General features: G+C 45.1%; 1 protein-coding gene across 1 annotated transcript in view; it reads right to left on the bottom strand.

The window, feature by feature from the left end:
• The window catches only part of LOC135492512 (MAM and LDL-receptor class A domain-containing protein 2-like), a 60,774-nt gene that overhangs the window by 31,347 nt on the left and 15,971 nt on the right, over nt 1-13,456 (bottom strand). The window contains exons 32-56 of the mRNA XM_064779026.1: nt 11,713-12,014; nt 11,223-11,403; nt 10,889-11,110; nt 10,335-10,494; nt 9,840-10,174; nt 9,425-9,681; nt 8,990-9,221; nt 8,522-8,659; nt 8,076-8,285; nt 7,475-7,558; nt 7,118-7,264; nt 6,836-6,996; nt 6,502-6,697; nt 5,661-6,302; nt 5,267-5,532; nt 4,753-5,050; nt 4,199-4,555; nt 3,881-4,024; nt 2,985-3,742; nt 2,704-2,788; nt 2,390-2,479; nt 2,003-2,146; nt 1,601-1,872; nt 481-1,360; nt 190-338 (exon numbers count right to left, since the gene is read on the bottom strand). Coding sequence (XP_064635096.1) covers nt 190-338; nt 481-1,360; nt 1,601-1,872; nt 2,003-2,146; nt 2,390-2,479; nt 2,704-2,788; nt 2,985-3,742; nt 3,881-4,024; nt 4,199-4,555; nt 4,753-5,050; nt 5,267-5,532; nt 5,661-6,302; nt 6,502-6,697; nt 6,836-6,996; nt 7,118-7,264; nt 7,475-7,558; nt 8,076-8,285; nt 8,522-8,659; nt 8,990-9,221; nt 9,425-9,681; nt 9,840-10,174; nt 10,335-10,494; nt 10,889-11,110; nt 11,223-11,403; nt 11,713-12,014 — 6,710 coding nt within the window. The remainder of the gene's footprint in view (nt 1-189; nt 339-480; nt 1,361-1,600; nt 1,873-2,002; nt 2,147-2,389; nt 2,480-2,703; nt 2,789-2,984; nt 3,743-3,880; nt 4,025-4,198; nt 4,556-4,752; nt 5,051-5,266; nt 5,533-5,660; nt 6,303-6,501; nt 6,698-6,835; nt 6,997-7,117; nt 7,265-7,474; nt 7,559-8,075; nt 8,286-8,521; nt 8,660-8,989; nt 9,222-9,424; nt 9,682-9,839; nt 10,175-10,334; nt 10,495-10,888; nt 11,111-11,222; nt 11,404-11,712; nt 12,015-13,456) is intronic.

The following is a 13,456-nucleotide window of genomic DNA, read 5'->3' as shown; positions in this document are numbered from 1 at the left end:
AAAGCAGGTGAGCAAACCAGAATCATAAACAGGCAAAGAACTGCCCAAAGGAGAAACAGGACAGGTTGGTGATGGACTTTGCCTCCCGCGCTGAGTACAGAAGGGCTAACTTGATCGATATCAATCCAAACAACCGTGAAAAAAATGCTCAGACAAAATGCAAAAGAAGAAAATGAAACGGAGTCCTACCTGATATGGTCTTTTTGTGTAGGTTGATTTGATTGGCACCTGGCCCAACATCCATTGGTCTCCAACCTCACCACTGAGACTCCAAACAAGTGCCTCGGAATTTATTGACTGAACTGTCTGGTTTGATTGTATGTAGACATTCAGAGAACCTGGAAGACAAAGGCTGACAGTTCAGAACAATATTGGTATGACAGAAGATGGAAACTGCTTAAAACGCAATTCTATGCAGTGTTCAGTCTTGCAAGGGTACAGATGATAGAATTAAAGAATATAGGAAGGAGTTTTGCTTACCGACATCACTTCCTTTCATGTGGTACCAGAAGCTCATGCAGTGACCTTTGTTGTCGCCGGGGTAGATGGCACTGCCAAGCCTGGCAACATCACCCTTTACTCTCGGACTGCTCGTCTCGATAAACATGTACGATCCTTGAACAGTTCCGGATGTGTGATCGAAAGTCGGCCCAGTAAACGAACTAGTTGTGCCACCTTGACCCCTTAGCCAATCGAAATCATCGCTCGCAAGATTCTGCCAAGTGCATAGCCCGGTTTCAAAGTCGCAGAAACCTGGTTGGTTGCAGGCCCCGTCAAGGACAGCGACATCATCAACGGCGATGTCACCAGTATAACTTTCTCCAACGATCCCCTCGAACATGACCTGGTAGGCCCTGGTCTGTGCGACTGTCACTTGTCCGAGGTACCACTTGTCACCTTGGTCATATGACTTGGTCCATTGTGCGTGGGGCAGATTGGCGACATTCAATTGCCCCGCTGGTGCAACATAGACGTTCAAAGTCCCGATGTGATAACCATACATGTGGTACCAGAATTGTAAACAAGTCTGTTTTCCTGGAGTCGGCGTGTAGTTAGGGGTCAAGAGGCGCGCCGTGTCATTTTGTACCCTTGGTGATGAGGTTTCAATGTACATGTAATACCCGAGTGATGTTCCTAATGTATGATCAGTGTTGGGACCAGTTTGGAAGCTTGACGTGCTGCCGCCCTGTCTCGTCCAATCAAATTGATCGGTCGTATCTTGTGTGTAGCCGCATATCGTGTCTAATTCAAATGAGCATGATCCTCGGCCAATGGGAGGACAACTGCCTTCAGAGATGCGAATGTCATCAAGAGCAATGTCGCCACGGTAACTGACTCCCCTCACACCTTCAAACACAACCTAAAAGGCAAGAAATTGAATTCATGACTTGATTAATTTTTTTATATAGAGCTATCCATCCTAAATCTCCCCCAGTCATTTTGTCTTGAGCAGACGAGATCAACACCCAATCAAAATCATGCACGAGATTCTGGCAGCATTTGGTCAATTTGTTTGAAGAACCCATCGTACGAGCTAAGGTGGAGTAAAATGTCTCAAAAACACACAAAGATGTTTTTTGATACAGAATCGAAAACTTACCATATAATTGTTGCCATTCCAAGGCATGGTAAACTGAGCGTAGTTCCACTGGTCACCCTGGGTGCCCGTCCTGGTCCAGACTGCTGGACCTAGCTGGTTCGTCCTACTGTCCCTCCTATAGATGTTGAGGGTATCGACATGAGTTCCGTACATGTGGTACCAGAAGTTCACACATCTGTCCTTGCCGTCGGTGAGGTCTGCGCTCATGATACGAGCATTGTCGTTCTGGACCTGGGGTGAGGATGTCTCAAGGTAGACATACCAACCTTGATCTGAAATAGGAGAGAGAGAGACATCCATGAGTAATGCATCATTTTCCATGATTTTGGTGAAGTTTATGATATAGGCATTCAAGGCAATTCTTTGCTGGTGTGCAGTCAAAGTCATGAGCATGGTAGTTACCTGTTCCAAGTGTGTGATCAGATGTCGGTCCAGTGAGCAGGGAACCAGTGGGGCCCTGGGCCCGGGTCCAGTCATAGTCATCGGTGGCATCTTGGGTCCACGTGCAGATGCCATTCTCAAAATTGCAGTCATAAGAAGTTGGAGCTGAAAGATCAAAAAGTAATTCAATGAAAAAACTGCAAATTCATTATCAATCACAATGTTAACACCTTTGTCGTAGTTAACATCATTTCAAAGAGACAACTGCTACAGTCCATGGTACCTCCCTGTTCGACGACGCTGCTGGGCGTAAAAGACGTAGATCTATTTTGTTGGGGAGCCAAGGTGTTGACATCATACCAAATCACGAAACTGAAGATTTCTGGTTATTGTTGAATTCATACTTACATAAAGTGGGTCCAGTAGGTGCAGTTGGTCCCACAGTTGAGACAGGAGCAGACGTGGTTTGAAGGCCAGGGGCAGCACTCGATGGTTGCACTGAAACATAATTCTCATTATTGAATTTGTTCAGTTTGTCAAACTTAATTAAACAGCCACCCAGCATCTTTATTAACTTGGCTGATTAAGGATCAGCTAAAAGTACCCACACCTACTCATAAGTATTTTGCAATTGTGCTAATAGATATAGACGCTAGTAGATGATGCTAAATGGAACCATAAAGGTGCTTTGATAACTTTTGTCCAAAATGTTCGAAACTTACATGTACAGCTTGCGACTGTGAAGGACAAGTCATCTACAGCTATGTCCCCTTGGTAGTTGCTCCCTCTCTCACCTTCAAGGGTAACCTGGAAATGTCAAATTTGTGGAAATTGTAAGTCACGTCAAAATCTCTCCAAGTGGACAGTTGTCATGAAATTGATGAATTAGCTTTTCTAATAACAGCCTCATTTCAAGTCAAAAGTACCTGCCCAGGCTCTACTTAGTAACCAAGTCAACAGTAGGGCCTACTACATAACCATGTCAACAGCGGGGCCAACTCACCTTGATTCGGTTCCCCTGGGCATTCAAAGGCAACTGACCGTTCAGCCAGTTGTCTCCCTTCTCTCCCCGCTGAACCCAAACAAGTGTCGTCTTCAGGTTAGTGCCATCATCGGTCGTCACGTAGATGTTCAAGCTGCCGACATCCGCACCCTTCATGTGGTACCAGAATGAGAAACAGCTGGCTGCGCCCTGTGATTTAAACCACTGACTTTCTACTCTGGCGACGTCGCCTTGGACTCTTGGGCTGCTTGTCTCAATGAAGAGATACTGTCCCGTCGGATTCTGCAGAGTATGGTCGAAGTTTGGTCCAGTGAACTGACTGCCTGTGGATCCGCTTCCAAGAATCCAGTCAAAGTCATCACCCTGCTGAACATTCGTCCAAGTACACAGTCCGTTTTCGAAATCACAATCTCCCTGGACACTGCACGCCTGAGACAATACCCTGACGTCGTCAATGGCAATATCGCCTCGGTAATCGGAGCCTCGAATGCCCTCAAATTCAACTTGGTAATCTGATGTTGCTGAAACCTGTACTTGAGCAGCAAACCAGGTATTGCCTTGGTCTCCAGAGAGCGTCCAGACTTGTAGCGAGACAATTGGGGTTTTGATATAAACGTTCAAGTCCCCGACATGAGGGCCATACATGTGGTACCAGAACTCGATGCACCTGCCCGAGTTGGGGCCGATCTTTGTACTGAGGAGCCTCGCCCGGTCGCCAGGTTTCCTTGGGCTGCTGGTCTCTGTGTACATGAAGTGGCCTGGAAAATAATTTAGACCATGATAACCCATTGACAAGATCATTCTCATCATTGGAAAGCATGTTATGAACACTACATGATGGTACCATAGTAGCCTTAAACATTTATAGTTGTATCAGACTGTTTTCAGTTACTTACCTGCAGCTGTTCCATAAGTGTGGTCAGTTGTCGGGCCAGTGCCAAAGCTTCCAGTTGACCCTGCTTCCCAAGTCCAGTCAAAGTCATCCGTATTGTCCTGAGTAAAACCACAGATAGCCTGGTCTTCAAAGTCACAGCTCAGAACTGAAAATATATAGTAAAAGATATCGATTAGATATGATACCCAGCAAACTAACTCATTGCAGAACAACAAATGGTACTGGGAAGACTGGGAAATTAGGGTAGAGACTGAAAAGACAAACAAATCGAAGTTGTGCTGGTCAGGTTTGCTGTCTACTGTCTACACCAGGCGCATACCTTGCCCTCCACAAGCCCCATTTGCAATTGACACATCGTCCAGTGCGATATCTCCTTGCCAGCTGATTCCCCGCAGGCCTTCGAAGACCACTTGAAACTCTTGTTGGCTTCGTAGGTTGACCTCGACCTTCATCCAAGCATTAGCAGCAGTACCAGTTCTTGTCCAGACAGGTTTGCCGAGCTGATTGTTGGCCTTCTGGTAGACACTCAGTGTGTTCACATCTGGGCCGTACATGTGGTACCAGAAGCGAAGACAGCGCACATCGCTGACAGAGAGCTTGGCTGATTCTATACGAGCTGTGTCATTGGGTTGGCGTGGATTGGATGTTTCGATGAAGACGTATGAACCACGAGCAGCTTGAAAAAGAAATAGATTTTTCTTAAACCCGGAAGATCAAATTGTAGAATTTCAATCTAATGAAAAGAGATGATGCTAGACGATTAGCTCACAGAGGTTGCCTTAACTCAAAGACTGACATCGTGACATGAGGAGGTTTTCTCAAAACTGGCATCGTACTGAAGTGGTATACCAGAGATTTCACGACGTTACTCACTTCCAAGTGTATGATCAACTGATGGTCCCGTGCCCTGTGACCCAGTGGTCCCTGACGTACGGGTCCAATCAAAGTTATCATCAGTTGCCTGTTGCCAGCTGCACAAATCTTGCTCAAAGTCACAATCATACGCTGTCGGGACTCTGGTTGTTGTTGGACCTGATGTCGGTGGTACAGTGGTCAGGTACTGGACCTGAGCATTGATTGGGATAACTCCGCAAGCACTGTCTGTAAACTCGACATCGTCAATAGCGATATCACCACGGTAGCCCTGTCCAACTGTGCCCTCAAAGAGTACCTGCAACAGAAATTATGAAGATGTTTGCACTTTTCACAACTGCCTCTGTGTAGTACACCTATCCTTTTCTGTTTTCATCTACGAAGTCAATAAATATTACCAGTTAAACTGCAAGGAAGGTCAGCTCTATATGGAAGAGCTAAAGCAAGATATCAATATCTCTGAATCAAACACAAAGACAACAACATCAGCATGTCTACAGCAACAGAGACTTACGTTGTAAGGATGGAAGGTAGAGAACGAAAACTGTCCCTGCTTCCAAACATTTCCTTGGTCACTAGAAAGCGCCCAGAATCTAGTCGTTGCATTCAGGATTGTATCGAAAGTATAAACGTTCAGATCGCCAGTGTCCACGCCGTACATGTGGTACCAGAACTTCACACATCTGAAACTGCTGCCGGTGCTAGGGAAAAGCTCACTCTGCATCCAAGCCTTCTCTCCTAGAACTCTTGGGACTGATGTCTCAATGAAGACATATGATCCTGCAATTCAAATGAGCTATCAATTAGATTCTTGAACTCAACAGACGTTACAAAATTGAAGAGGTTTACAGTAGGTAACTAAACTAAATCAAAGTACTAATACTGTATTGATTAAACGGTTGACTTACCCGATGTTGTTCCGGTGGTATGATCTGTACCAGGTCCTGTGAAGCTGCTGGTGGTATCGCCAGATCCTCGGATCCAGTCGAAATCATCTACTCCACCAGGATTAGTCCACGTGCAGAAGCCGCTCTCAAAATCGCAATCACCCGGCAATGGACAAGCCCCAGGAACCAATTTAGTATCGTCAATAGCGATATCTCCCTGCCAACCATTACCCACGATACCTTCAATGGCAATCTTGTAATCACTAGCAGACGGCATGGTTACTTCTCCCAGGACCCACTGGTCACCTTGGGAAAGACTCTTGGTCCACATTGGGGAGGTCGGTATGGCTTTGCCGACAAACTGCCAGATGCTCAACGCGCCAATATGGACTCCCTTCATGTGGTAGTAGAACTGGAAACAGTTGGTAGAACCGGGTTTGACGACAGATGGACTCATCAAGATTGCATTGTCTCCTTGGGTTCGGGGGTTACTGCTCTCGATGAATATGTACTTTCCTTGTGCTGTTCCTGAGGTAATGTCGATGTTAGGTCCAGTGTTGCTGCTGGCTGTTGTCCCACTCTGTTGGGTCCAGTCGAACACATCACTAGTCACTTGGGTCCAGCCACAGAGGTCAGATGTCTCAAATGTACAATCAACAGTTGCTGAAAGAATACATTCCATAATATAATGAGGCTGGACTATGATTTGTGAATAACAAGTGCAGCTGTAAAACTAGCCTAGTTCAGTCTCATAATACTCTACGCCAAGTCTTAATGATGAGAGATAATTTTTTTGTTTAACAGAAGGATTAAGTTACCACACACCTCTCCTTTACACTTTTCGCAAGTTTGAAATACCTACCAGTTTGTTGGCAAGTTCCTTCCACGACCTTGATGTCATCAAGAGAGATGTCACCTTGGTAGCCCCTACCCCTGATGCCCTCGAACACAGGCCTAGTCGTGGCTGTCTGTGCGGCGATCTCATACTCGACACTTAGCCAACCGTTACGCTGGCTTCTGGACTTGGTCCACACTGGACTCCCCAAGCTGCCACCTTGCTGAAAATAGAATCGTGAAAATTTATAGAAAGGTATTATCTCATAGACACATTTTCTCAGCAATATGCATGATTATTATGTATTACGTGGCAACATCAATAGGAAATGTGCAACTGACCCAATAATGATATTACGTACCTCGAGATAAAGGTTAAGAGTTCCAATGTCTGGTCCGTACATATGGTACCAGAAGATGAGACAGTGGGCCTTTCCAACCGGTAAAACGGGAGCGCGGATTCTGGCTGTATCGTTGGTCAACTGGGGGAAACTGGTTTCAATGTAGATGTACCAACCCGCAGCTGCAAGGCAAATGGAAAAACATAGAATCATATTTGTGAGTTTCCGCATCACTCAAAATTTAAAGAGAAAAGCCACTTCATCTAGATTTCTCAAAAATTCTATCCATGTCAAACCGCTTACAGGTTCCGAATGTATGATCATTGGTTGGTCCAGTAGCCGTGGTACCCGTGGGGCCCTGGGCTCTTGTCCAGTCAAAGTCATCGCTGGTCACCTGGGCCCAGTTACAGGTATCCTTCTCAAAGTCGCAGTCCCACACTGAATTAGTAACTGCAAGGAAAACAAGTGAGACGTTATGAGTTAAGCACCGGCCCACAAACAAGTGATTTTTGTTGCTGCGACCATGATTACATCCAACACAAATAGCTCATTCCATTATCTCAGCATTTTCTAGCACATGATGTTGATATGTCCGGGTGAAACGGCTGAATTTACAGACCCTGAAGATCTCTTTCTAGTGTAAATGGTAAAAGATCTTACCCCAAGGTGTCGTATCTGGACCTTTCGTTGTTACCACTGGCGATTGTGTTGTCTGGCCTAGTGGGTTAGCACTGGTTGGTTTGACTGTAAAAATCAAGAACATTGTTAGATTATAATCAATCTTCTTCTTCTTCTTCTTAGGCGCTCACTCTGCACTTTGAGGAGGTATCCCTTATTCTTCAGGGAGTATTAGATTATAATCAATCTTCTTTTTCTTCTTCTTAGGCGCTCACTCTGCACTTTGAGGAGGTATCCCTTATTCTTCAGGGAGTATTAGATTATAATCAATCTTCTTTTTCTTCTTCTTAGGCGCTCACTCTGCACTTTGAGGAGGTATCCCTAATTCTTCAGGGAGTATTAGATTATAATCAATCTTCTTTTTCTTCTTCTTAGGCGCTCACTCTGCACTTTGAGGAAGTATCCATTATTCTTCAGGGAGTATTCCAATCTCAAAGACTGGCTGAGAATATTTGCATGCCACTGCGGTTTGGTACCAGGTTTATTGGCCTGGTGACTCTGTTGTTGGCCAGGATTAGAATCGTTAGCATCATCACAATCTATATGACTATTCGATAAGCTTTTGAGAAACTGCTCTACTCACTTGCACAATCTGATGCCGTGACCACAATGTCGTCAACAGCAATATCGCCCAGGTAATTGGTTCCCCGTTCACCAATGAACACAATCTGGTATTGGTCCCTGCTTCTAACTGACACCTGTCCATCAAGCCATTGGTCTCCAAGGTCACCAGTCTGTTTCCAAACGGCCATCTCAGTGTTGTTATTTACAATTTGCATAACAGTAAGTGAGCCTGTAAAAAGATCAGTTTTTTATAAGATTGATATCAAGCTTGTTCTTTTGAAGGAATATATTCTGATGAAGAAACAGTAATATGCATTTAACAGTATATAGGTCCTTCTCCTATGAACAAATGCAAGTTCTGACATCAATTTAATGCACACTTCAAATCATGGTGGAGTATCATTATTATTATTGGCAGTAACAGTATGCAAGAGGTCCTCATAAACATCGAGAATGGTCACCTACCAATGCCAACTCCATACATATGGTACCAGAATGACACACACATCTTCTTGGCACCAGTCGGTGGGAAGACTTGACTGAAGAGGCGGGCGGTTTCGCCCTGAACTCTTGGAGCAGACGTCTCCAGGAACATGTAGAAGCCTGAAATGAAGAATTTTCAGATATTACCGGAGAAATTCTAGATCAAGACCTCGTGAAAATGTATCCTGATTTACGATAAATGCACAGCCAGATTTGGAACGAAGAGGTAGTTATGGGTTTATCCTGAGGTTTCCAATGGGATGACTTCAAGATAATTGGCATGATACAACAAGCAAAACTTGTGGCTGACCTATGCTCCGGTCAGAGAGAAACTGGATTGCGGTATTGGGTCTATTGTTCCTAAACATGCTAAATGTAAGGAAAGTTGAGGCCAGGGTAAGGCATGACCAAACTCCAACAATCTGTCCCACAAAATATAACTGTACCAACCAGTAGGAGTGCCGACTGTATGATCGACACTTGGTCCAGTGAAGCTACTGCCCGTGTTCCCTTGACCTCTCAGCCAATCAAAATCATCACCGTATAGGGTATTCTTCCAGAGGCAAGTGTCTGTTTCAAAGTCACAGTCGCCAGGTGTCGGGCAACTTCCCGCTGCAATCTCGATGTCGTCAATGGCAATATCACCCTGATAACTTGAACCGATTGATCCCTCAAAAACAGCCTGGAATATGAGTTTAGTTTATGAGTTGCGGTGATTCTTCATAAATCTTTGAAACCAGATTGATATTGGTGAGGATACGCAGGCAGGAACAATATCCGCATCACTCAATGAAAGTTACTGTGCCATCTGCTAGCACCAGATACAACAGCAAACAAAGCATGAAATAAACCATATTACTCAAAACAGAAATGAACACAACCTACCTGCCAAGTAGCAGAAGCAGTAACGTCCACAAAAGCTTGATTCCATTGGTCGCCCTGGTCTGCTGACTTGGTCCACAGAGTATTGCCCAACACATTGCCGCTCTTCGAGTACACGGAGAGAGTTCCGATGTGGAGGCCATACATGTGGTACCAGAACTTCAGGCAGGAGCCTCGGGTGGATTGCTGGACTGGGCTGACTAGGCGTGCAAGATCACCTTGGTTACGTGGTGCTGAGGCTTCAATGTACATGTAATAACCTAGAAGAGTCAAAGAAGATGTTGAAGATTTCTGTAAACTGGATTTTAAATGCTTATGGATGTCCAGCATAGATACCAAATGCGAAATTGCGTACAAGAAGGAACGTTCTCATAATCTTCTAATATCATGAGTGGCCCGTAAAAAGTAAGATCCTTACCTTGGGCTGCCCCCGTGGTGTGATCAGTGGTTGGTCCAGTACCACTGGATCCAGTATTGCCGCGGTCACGACTCCAGTCAAAGTCATCACTCGGGTCTTGGGTGTAGCCACACAAGCTGTCATCTTCGAAGGTGCAAACCGATGTACTCTGACAGGGTCCGACTGCGACCTTAATGTCGTCAATGGCGATATCTCCTTGCCAGCTTGTGCCACGGACACCCTCAAAGATGATCTGGTATGGTGGGTCCTGGTCTAAGTCAACCGTTCCCTTGTACCATACATCATCCAGAGTCCCAATCTTGGTCCAGATTGCATTGCTTAACCGTCCATTTGACCTATGAGACAAAAAATGAACAAGGCGTTTTATTTCAAAACTTTTGTCAGGAATGTACATGTAGCTAGAATGAGTCGGCAGCCGCACAAGGTTAGCATTTGTCAGGATGCACAAATTTACCCCAGAAACACTTGATAAGAATCTTCAAATATCTGACTAACCTGAGGCGGACGTTTAGAGTGTTGACATGAGGACCATACATGTGGTACCAGAAGGACAGGCATCGTAGCTGCTTGGCCGTGATCTGAGCGCTCTCTAATCTGGCCTTATCGTCTGCTACCCGTGGGAGGGAGGTCTCGATAAACAGGTAATAACCCTGGGCTGAAACCACAAAAATATGACTAACTTTAGAACGACTAGCAAAGATGTGACTGAAGTGTCCGGGGGCTAGTTTCCTTCTTCACAAATACCAATCTTTAGAGGGCAAGCTCATCGGTAAATGAGAGATCATGGTCCAGTGTATTGTATCTATCGCACCACCGATGCGGTGCTAAAGGAAACCTTCACAGCCTGTAAGATTTCTAGGTTCTTGGGGCTATATCCCAGCCAGATTTTCTTCTCTGTGCCTTCTACTTTCAAGTTACCAGGAGCGAACTTTGTGAACCAATTATTGGTAACTGATTATCTCTTCAGTTTTGTCTCAAAGTGCCTACGTAGATGACAGAATTGCAGTATCAGATGCAACAACGATTTCTGATTTCTGAATTAGGCCTACCTGTGCCAGTGGTGTGATCAACTGATGGCCCAGTGCTCTGAGAACCTGTCACACCCTGGTTCCTTGTCCAGTCAAACTCATCATCCTGTGCATTGTTCCAGGTGCATAGGCCTTGTTCAAAGTTGCAGTCATAGGGTGAGGCGGGTTGGGTAGGCCCGACTGTCGTAGTGACGGCCCCTGGGGTGGTTGCAGTTGTCTGTGGACTGGCATCGCTTGGTTGGACTGCAAACAAAACAATATCTTCAGAAAATACACACTTGATTTTAGGGTGATCATTGACGCCATTCTAGTTACAGTTACAGTCAACTCTCATGGAAATTATCATATCACTTACGCGTGCAAGACCCACTGGTAAAATAAACATCATCGATCGCAATGTCGCCTTGGAATCCAGCTCCACGCATCCCCTCAATGAGGAGTCTGAAGTCAGTGGTACTGGTGACAGTCACTTGGGCTGAGTTCCATTGGTTTCCCTTCTCAGTTCCAAGGATCCAGATGGTGGTGTTGGAAGAACCCTGGAATTATCAAGGGAAAATATGTAGATTATCCCCAATAAAATCAATGCACCGGCAGGAAGTGCTCATCCAGAGCTTTCTAATGAATGGTCACGTCAATAGGTTTTCAAGTTCTAAAACTTTTGGGTGGATCTTGAGATTGAGTTGCAACAAAATACGTCATCTCAGGACATTCGAGAGATGCAAGAGACATGAAATTGTTGGACTGTCTTATTCAAGTATGGCAACAGGCCAAATGGAAAGGACAAAAATGCCTACAGAACTCTTCCAGCAGCTTGTGATGAGAGAACTTTATTAAAGTTAAGTTACCTGTTTCAAAATGACTTGTAGTCTCCCGATTGCAGAGCCATACATGTGGTACCAGAAGTGCAAGCAGCGGCCATTGCTGGGCGTGGCCGACATCAGCTGCGATTGCAGCCATGCCTTGTCACCCTGTACTCTTGGTGCGGACGTCTCAATGAACATGTAAGTGCCATTGGCCGTGCCTAAGGTATGGTCGATTGTCGGGCCAGTGAACTGGCTCGCTGTGAGTCCCTTGCCTTGTTGCCAGTCAAAGTCATCGCCGGCGATGTTGCTCCAGCCACAGAGGCCATTTTCAAAGTCACAGTCACCTAGAAAATGTGAAGTGGTACAGTGACTATTATGATTGCTTGATGTTGCAAAAGCGGCTTCTGGTTAGGTTCACCATTGAAAGACAGACACATGAAACTGATACTAGCTAATCAAGATATTTCTAAAGGGGTAAGTTCTTACTAAGTATTCTACATCCCCAACAAACCTCAACTTGAACACCTTTGAAATCCGTGATATGCTACTGTGAAGCGAGAAACAATAGTCTCCTCGAGATTTCTTCTAAGATGATATTATAGCAATAAAGAATACTGCCACTTAGCCAAGTCGTTTCAGCCAAAGCACTGGCCAGCAGTCAAGTGACCTCTTTGGTTAGTTTCAAAAGAAGGCATCGGGACAGCTGACCACTACTTTGGCAAATACATGTAGGCATCAGAATCCATCCATCCTGAAAGTTGATTATTCTCTCCAAACAAGTTTGCTGTTCAACTGACTTCCTTATCACATGCAAAGGAAGGCATCAGCACAGCTGACCAGTTTGGAAATACAGAAAACAAGGCTGATGACATATTAAGGTACCATTAATTCATAGCATGTCATGTCATTTGACGTGCTTATAACTGAGTCACGCCACAAAAAAACAGATTAGGTGAAAACTGCCTCCAAACCAGCCAACTGTTCAAAAGACTTCCTATATCAATACTTGCAAAGAAGGCATCGGTACAGCTGACTAGTTCAGTGGCAAATCAAGGAATGAGAAGAGGAGGGGTCACGAAATGCTCATAACACACCCTAAATCCGCTAGTAGTTCACAGTAGGGGACAGTGGAAGCAGAGATAAAGCATATGATGAAAAAGCGGTGCAAATGCGACCCAGACAAGTCAACTGTTCAAAGGACTTCTTATTTCATTTGTAAAGAAGGCATCGGTACAGCTGACATGTTCAGAGGCCGAGGTCTGTCAATCCGGCAAGTAGGATGTGGTGTATTGGCATCTCAATAGTTCAGGTGTGAACCATGACCTCTCTCTTCGTCTTCTAAAAGAAGGCTTGGTACAGCTGAACTATTAGGAGGCATTGCTGAATCGGGACTCCAATTCAGGCAACATCAGCAGTCTTTCCAAGGTTGGCACTCATCTTCTTTTCAGCATGCTCAGGCATGACCTGCTCCGTTTCTTATTTACTGGCTCTGTTCAAATCCTTCAACTACCCCTCTGAAGACCAACTACAACAATGGCTGCTTATGACCTAAGAAGGCATCGTCACAGCTGAACTGCTGAGGAGTGAAAGTTTCTCGGGGATATCAATATGTACTGCTTGATTTGTTTTTCCTTGACATTTCCCCAGAAATGGCCAGCCTGTTCCAACAGCCTTCCTGTGAGATGAGCAGGAAGGCATCAGCACAGCTGACCAAAGCAGAGGTGCAACAGTTACAATAAGAGTTAAACGTGTTCCTAAGCATTCTGCCACAAAACACATTTCCCTC

Source organism: Lineus longissimus, chromosome 8 (genome assembly GCF_910592395.1).
Source record: "Lineus longissimus chromosome 8, tnLinLong1.2, whole genome shotgun sequence".
NCBI lineage: Eukaryota > Metazoa > Nemertea > Pilidiophora > Heteronemertea > Lineidae > Lineus > Lineus longissimus.
This window is presented reverse-complemented; position numbering and strand designations above follow the sequence as displayed.